The 7,429-nt window shown below is 62.6% G+C and overlaps 1 protein-coding gene across 1 annotated transcript in view; it reads left to right on the top strand.

Annotated features, from left to right (window-relative positions):
- VOLCADRAFT_87764 (uncharacterized protein) overlaps nt 1-7,429 on the top strand; it is a gene marked incomplete at both ends in the record, with an annotated part of 19,925 nt that overhangs the window by 10,253 nt on the left and 2,243 nt on the right. Inside the window, 13 exons of the mRNA XM_002947354.1 lie at nt 91-150; nt 778-953; nt 1,398-1,762; nt 1,955-2,268; nt 2,972-3,109; nt 3,251-3,899; nt 4,092-4,383; nt 4,634-4,862; nt 5,243-5,353; nt 5,984-6,022; nt 6,268-6,315; nt 6,505-6,837; nt 7,113-7,158. Of these exons, the coding sequence (XP_002947400.1) occupies nt 91-150; nt 778-953; nt 1,398-1,762; nt 1,955-2,268; nt 2,972-3,109; nt 3,251-3,899; nt 4,092-4,383; nt 4,634-4,862; nt 5,243-5,353; nt 5,984-6,022; nt 6,268-6,315; nt 6,505-6,837; nt 7,113-7,158 (2,800 nt within the window). The remainder of the gene's footprint in view (nt 1-90; nt 151-777; nt 954-1,397; nt 1,763-1,954; nt 2,269-2,971; nt 3,110-3,250; nt 3,900-4,091; nt 4,384-4,633; nt 4,863-5,242; nt 5,354-5,983; nt 6,023-6,267; nt 6,316-6,504; nt 6,838-7,112; nt 7,159-7,429) is intronic.

The raw sequence follows: 7,429 nt of genomic DNA on the forward strand, positions 1-7,429 counted from the left end.
CTGGACCACATGCAGCAGGGCGCCTTTTCCGCCGCCGCCTCCACCGCCGCCTTCCGCCCCACCCATGACTCGCTACCGGTGCATGTGGAGGCGCTGAGGACTGCAGCGGAGAGAGCGGCGGAGCAGCTGGAGCAGGACCTCAGGCTGCAGGTGTGTGCGTGTGGGGGGGGGGGGGGGCCGGGGAGGGGAAATCATATGTGAGAAAGTGGGAAATGAGAACTGCTGCCGGTGCCCCTGATCCGAAACTCCAAAGGAGTTCAGCGCGATGAAGTCATCGACCCATGGTTCCAGAAGTAAAGCCCATTACGTTACCGGCATTGTTTTATAGTAGGCGACCTCTGGTCTCGTAAGATTGTCCCGGCGTGTTGAAGAGAGGGTAGGGGTTGCGGTAATTTCCACGTGCGCAAGGATGCGAAAGGAGTTCAACTGGCGGACGCAATTTGCGGGGTGGGGCGGGGTTGGAGGGGGTTGGAGGGCAGGTGGAAGTGGGAAAGGGGTTTAGGTTTGGGGGGACTTTTTGAGAGGTAATGGTGACGTCATCTTTTTAACTTGACACGCATACATACATATAGACAGACAGATAGACAAACACAAACCATGAATCCTTGGACGAGCACGTGACGTGGCCATCGGGGGGGGACATGATGGCAGCCGGCTCACTCTCCGTTGTGTGTTTAGGAGGCTCAAAATACAGCTCGGGTCGACAGTGTTCTTTCTCCCACCCCATGATGTGTCGTACACACGTCCCCTGGCGTCGTACGCCGGGGGCTTCCCCAGGCGGCCATCCCTGGACTTCGTTCCCTTACCCGTACGAACTGCCGTATTCGGTACGACGCTCTGAGTGACGCTCTGGAGACGTTGTTCATGTACCGACCTGGGAGTGACAAGGCGGCTTCTACGGCACTGTGGGGGTTGGAAGGTGCCGTGAACAGACTCCACACGACCATGGTCAGGTGGGTGAGGGGGGCGGGTATGTGTGTGTGTATGGAGAAAGGGGGCCGGGCGGGTGGGGGGATAATGGTGGTGCTCTTCCTGAAGCCCCTCCTCTTCCCATCCGCCCCCATTGCAAACCCCAGCGCCATTTCCCTGCCCTCGCTGTCGTCGACCCTTTCACCTTTTTTGCCGGCTCAGTTTCTGGTTACCCACGGCTCCACCAACTTCCTCTCCCTGTCCGCACATCCGCACACCCGCATGCAAGCTTCATAGTGGTGGCCACTCATTCGGCACCGCCTCATTCGGATCTTCTCTCCTGCGCCTTCCCCTATCCGCGATTGGTCCGAATGTAGGCATCACCTAGCTAGGCAGCCACACACACACACACCAGCATCAAGGACGCGGCGACACAGCGGAGATGACTCCAGCACTTCGTCGTCCCACTCCCCGGCATCCTCGGCAAGATCATCCTCACCTCGCTTCCGTGCCGCCACCGCCGCCGCCGCTGGTGGTGACGGCGGCGGCGCAAGCGGCCAACATCCCGCGTGCAGCGACGATTCGGACGTGTCGCCGGTCTCTGCCAACAGCAGCGGCGGGAGGCAGGCGAATCTGCGGCGCCGTTGTTGTACTTCTGGGGGCGAGGGTGGGAGCGACCCGCGGGTCGTTGGGGCTGGCAGCGCCGGCGCCAGCGGTGGCGGTGGACGGCACGGGCGGCCTGACGGCGATGAGGAGGAAGGCAGCGATGCCGGCGGCAGCGGCGGCGGGCCGGTGTTGTTTGATTTTGAGGCGGCCATGGCGGAGGCCATGGCGGAGTGGGCGGAGCTGGGAGGTACGGACGACGCACATGCGTGTGTGTGTGTCTGCGTACGTTTTACGTTTGCGTACGTCTGCACCGATGTTTAGAGGCCGACCCGCTTCTTCCCAAGACCGCTTTTCCATTCTTTCTTTTACAAGAACTACCACCACCACCACCATTGCAACTACCACCATAACCGCCATAACCGAATCCGGCCCCCTCCAGGCGAGGACCTAAAGCGCCAGCTCATACGCCTCCTGGAAAGGGACCCCCTCTGGCCACCACCGCCGCCGCCGCCGCCAGCACATGCTCCGACGAAAGGCCCCCAACCCAACGGCGCCGCCGCCGCTTATGGGCCCCGCAATCAGGAACCTCGTACAGGTGGCGGCGGCGTCACCTCGCCGTCGGGCCCTGCCGCCGCCGCTGCCGCTGGTGGCGGAGGCAGCGCCGGTAGTCGTACGGGTCGAGGTTTGGTTTGTAAGGCTCTTTTGGGCAGCGGTGCCGTAGAGAGCGCTGTGGAGCTGTTTAGGATGCTGCAGGTGGGGGGGAGAGAGCAATTGCGGGTTAGAGATACCGTTGTCGGTTGGGGAGAGGTTGGTTGGGCCCGTGTCCTTGGGATGCGCCCACACACCTCCTGCTGGCGTCATCCCCCTTGCTCCCCCACTTCCTCCTCTCCCTTATCCTATTTATATTCCTCGCAACTGAACCTTTCCTTCATGCACATAGAATTTCCTCCTCCTCCTCCTCCTCCTCCTTCTTTCTTTTCCTTTCTGTTGTCCTACCAGTGTTTGGCAATCTGGTGGTTGTCATGACGCCAAGACGGAACCATCGTCCCCTCTGTCCTGGCGGTGATGGCGGTGGTGGTGGTGGCGGTCGGGCGGATAGTGTTACCATGCTACTGCCGCGTCCGCCTCCGAATCCGTGTGTGTGTGTGTCTAAAGCTCCACTTCCCACCCACTTTCCACCCACTTCCTACCCACTTCCCACCCACCCGAATGATGCTGCAAAAGGGCCTTACAGGGTGCATGTACCCCTGAAAGCCCGAACCCCACTTTCTCTCCTTGCATATCACCCCCTCTCCCCTCGCCCCGGCCCCCCTTCAGCTTACTTCTCTTTATTATTTATTTCTGGCGCACCAGTCTTTCCGTGGCATCAGCTTAACTCGCTCGTGGTGTGTCTTCCCCCCCTTTCCCCCCTCCCCCCCTTCCCTTCCCCCTTTCCCCCCGCCCGCCCCTCCCCCAGGTGTATTTGGATGTGAGTGTGGAGAGGGCCCTGGGCGGCGGCGATGACCGGCCCCGGATGATGGGTCCCGCCATCTGCCGCTCCGTGGTGTCGTGTGTACGGATCTATTTGTACCACTGCATGCGGGCGTGGGAGGAGGTGAGCGGGACCTGGAGGGGCAGTGGGCGCCGGGGACGACACACACACACACACACACGCAAGGAAGGGGGGGTACACCAGCAAAACACATCCCAACCGCAAAAGTACGACTGTACGACACAACACATGTGCACCTCGCAGATCATCCTTCTCCGGGCGCTACCCGCGGATGGGCCCGGGAGTGCCGCCGCCGCCGCCGCCGGCAACCGCCACGGCCGTACAATCTCTGATCGTTTCCTGTACGCTATCGGCGTTACCGGTGCCGCAGCCGCCGCCACCGCGGCGGCAGGGGCATCACCGCTGCCGCCGCATGTTGCCGTCGCCGCCGCCGGTGGTGGTGGTGGTGCCGGCAGCGGCGGCCTGTTGGGCTCGTTCGCCGTCACCCTGAACGCCGCAACGGGGCCGGAGCCGCGGTCGGGTGTTAACCCGCCGCCGCATGGTGGGGCGAATAGCGGTGGGCTAGCGGCGATGGCGACGGAGAGAAGTCTGGCGGCAGCGGTGGCAGCGGCGGGTGGTCGGCCACACGCGGCGCCAGTGATGCCTGAGTACGGCGTGATGCCGCCGCCGTCGGGATTGGGTGCGGCAGCGCTGGCGGTAGCGGCGGCGGCCGCGGCCGCTGGTGCTGGCGGCGCGTCGTACGTGTTTGGTAGCGCCTCTCAGCAGCAGCAGCAGCCGGCAGCAGCGGCGGCGGCGGCGGCGGCAGCGGGGCTGGTGTCCCCGGCTAAAAAAGGACACCGTCGGGCCGCCACTGCGACGGACATCGACACGATGACAGTGAAGAACAGCGGGCGTAAGTACGACAGCCTGATCTGTATTTTAATATGTGTCGTACTGATAGAACGAAACGGAAAGTAATGCCTCCTGTGGAATATTCTCCTTCCTCCGCCCCCTGCCACCACTCGTCCTGCCATTGCTACCAGATCATAATCGCCGCTTTGGTTCACTTCATCCCATCGCTGCCGCCGCCGCCGCCGCCGTGCAGTGCCGTCCAACGCCGCCGCCGGTACGGCCACTCCCGGCGGCACGCCGACGGCCGCCGCTGCCGCCGCCGCTGCGCTGCCCGCCGCCACCGCCATGGCTCTAGCTTCCGAACCTGGCCTACTGGCGTGCGGTCTCCTGATCCTGACGCGGAACACCGTCGCTGCGGTGGCGGAGGGGGCGGAGGCGCTTGAGGAAACGCTGGGGCTGCTGGCGGCGCCCAAGACGGCGCCGCCACCCGCGGCACCAACGGCGGCGGCGGCGGTATCCGCCGCCAACCGGTTCACACCTCAGAAGTGGGTGGCGGTGATACCTGGCCTGCCGTACGGCCCGGTGACGTTGTACGGTTTCGAATCGTGTTGTTGTACACCCCTTCACGCGGCCACACGCCACATCACACACCACCGCCAGGCGACATCTGGTTCACCTCGCCGTACCACACTGACAAGGCCGCAGCGCTGCTTTTAGCTTTCCCACTCCCTCCCATGACTCCCCCTCACTGGGCCCGCGGTGCGGCCCCCACCCCCCTCTTATGGCCCCTCGTAGAGGCATCACCTCGTCGGCGCCGCCGCCAGCGGCGACGGCAGCGGCGACGGCAGCGGCGGCGGCAGCGGCTCCCGACTTCCTGACTCGGGCCATCACGGAGTTGCGCCACGCTCTGGGTCTGGCTTCGGAGCAATGTTTGACGTCGTACCATTTGGCGTTACGAAGTTCGTTGTTGCGGGGTCTCGTTGCAGCGATGGATCCAGGGGGGACCCGACCACCCTCGCGCACGGTGCGTCTGTCTGTCTGTCTGTCTATTATATGTATCTGTCTGTCTGTGTGTATGTGTGTACATGTATGTATGTATGTGTGAAGGGAAGGCAGGCGGGAAGGGGGTTTTGGGAGGGATGAGGAGGATGACAGGGGTTCGAGTCGCGAGTGATGGGTTACATCCAGGCCCCCTAATCCTAATAGGATTGTTTGTCCGACCCGGCCGCTACCTCACCTCGCCTCTATCCACACCGCGATAGTGCGACGTAATGCGCTGCATGAGGGGCCCTAGGGGTGGTTTGTCAGGATGCAGAAATGTATATCCCTCCTATCCCCATTGAACCCCCTCAACCACCATTTTAACCGCCTCAACCACCTCCTCAACCACTGTATTTCCTTCAGGCACTGGAGGGGCTGCTGTCTGCGCTGCACGACGAGCTGATTCATGTTGCGGGCGGTGTACGGCAGGTGGCAGTGGCGGGCGCTATGGTTCACAGTGCCTGGGAGGCGGCGGTTCGTTGTGTTTGGGCGCTGGCGTTACACCAGGGGGGCTTCCGACCCATAACGGAGGAGGTGAGAGTGTACGTGTGTGTGTGTGTGCGTGTACGTGTACGTACGTTGTGTATGTACGTGTGTATGTGTGTGTTACATGGTCGTGAGTGCGTTCCCCGTACCTGCAAACCGCCCTAATACGAGAGTCAGATCGCCTATAAGCACCATCCTACCTCGCATGTGTGTATGTGTGTTGGGGGTCCCGGAAACTGTGGGCTCCGAAGTGAGTGCACCGTATGGTTCTGCACGGTTGTCAAGGAGTGGAAACCCCCCCGGAAGGTCCCAGCGCGGGAGGGAGATATGGAGAGAAGGAAGAGATGGGCCACCACCACCGCCACCGCCACGACGGTTTTTACGATCTGCGTGTGCAAATGTGTTAGTGCCGTGCTGTCGTACGCTCGTCCATGTCCTGAGGCTGACTCAGCTTGCGGTCCCGGACCGGTCCGGGTGTCACGGTATATTGGCCTTGTTGAGGCTCAGTGGTGGGGTGGGGAGCTCCTTGAAACGTACAGACCCCTCCCCTCCCCCCCTCCCTCCCTCCCTCCCTGGACTCCGGGGCCCCTCCGCCAACAAACCAAAATGCGGCTTCAGGAGGCGGATGTGCTGCGGGAGGTCCTCGTGAGCCTGCAGGTGGGCCGTGTGTGCATGTGCATGTGCATGTGCATGTGCATGTGCATGTGATGGGTGTGTGATGGGTGTGTGTGCCCCGGTGCTGGTAAGTGGGAGTACGGCCGCCAGTGGTCGGTATGTGTGGGGGGGTACTTCCCGTAGCAGTGTCGCTCCAGTGTGTGTGTGTGGGTGGGGGGGTGGTATGTTCCCACCTGCCAATGCCATTCCTCCGCCTCCTCCCTCCTTGCGGTCTCTCACCTTTTCAGGGCGCAGTAACCGCGTCTGGGCCCCCACCCACCCTCGGAAATCCCCATGTGCATCTCCCGCCCTTTCCTTCCCGCCCTTTCCCTCCCTCCCCCCGAAGAGTCCTCCTTCACAAGTCGCGACTGGTTACTTGCTCCTTACATACTTCAGTGGCGTATCAGAGTCTATATCCTCCTTGGCATCACCTTCACTCGTTCACGTGGTCCGCCTTCCCTCCCTCCTTCCCTCCTTCCCTCCAGGACATGTTTGGGGAAGTGGTTTCGGAGCATCTGGTCCCCAAGGAACGAGCAGCCGCCAACAAGTCCGCTGCATCAGCCTCTGCGGCAACAGCAGCATCGTCTTCTACAAAGCTTGCTAAGAACGCCAACACTACCGGGGGTTCCACTGGTGGCGGCGGCGTTGGGGGTGGCGGCGGTGGCGGCCCGTCCCCCCCCTCCCGCGGCTCTCCCCCCGCCCTTCCCCCGGTGCTCCTGACGGCGGACTCCCGCGCGGCCGCTACCGCCTACCCCTCCGCCCTGCTGCAGTGCGTAGCGGCGTCCACCCAGGACCTCAGGGACATGTACCAGGCACAGGTAGGAGTGGGGTGGGGAGTGGGGTGGGGTGGGGGGGAGTGGGGTGGGGTGGGGTGGGGTGGGGTGGTGGGGGGGAAATGGAGGAATGAAGATAGGAGTGAGCGTTCGAATGGAAGGAGTGTTTTCTGTGGGGGTGGATAGGTGGGAGCATTGTGTGTTGAGTGTGTTGTGTCATAGTTAGAATACGGCATCCGATTGGCCACCTGTTACCCGGGCCAGGGGTACCTACCTGACACTCCCCCCCTCCCCCTCCCCCCCTCCCTGGCCCCCGACAGATGAGCTGTCTTCAGAAGCTGGACGAGCCGTATGCCGCCGACGAAGGTGCGTCTGACAGGAAGGAGAAGGAAAGGGGGGTTGTTACGAATCGCCCAGGGGTTGGGGATTGGGTTGGGGGTTTGGGGTGGGGTTGGGGGTTGGGGTTTGGGGGGTGGGAGGGGACCCGTTCTAGCGGGCTTGGAGGGGGAGAACGGAAGGTGCACAAAAGGGGGCTCCATACCACTACCAGTATGTGAAGGGATGGGCCGGGGAAAGCAAATGTTCCCTTTTCTAACCCTTTCCTCCCCCTTGCATTTCCCCCCTTGCATGTTATCCC

This window comes from Volvox carteri, assembly GCF_000143455.1.
Source record: "Volvox carteri f. nagariensis unplaced genomic scaffold VOLCAscaffold_6, whole genome shotgun sequence".
NCBI classification, from domain to species: Eukaryota; Viridiplantae; Chlorophyta; class Chlorophyceae; order Chlamydomonadales; family Volvocaceae; genus Volvox; species Volvox carteri.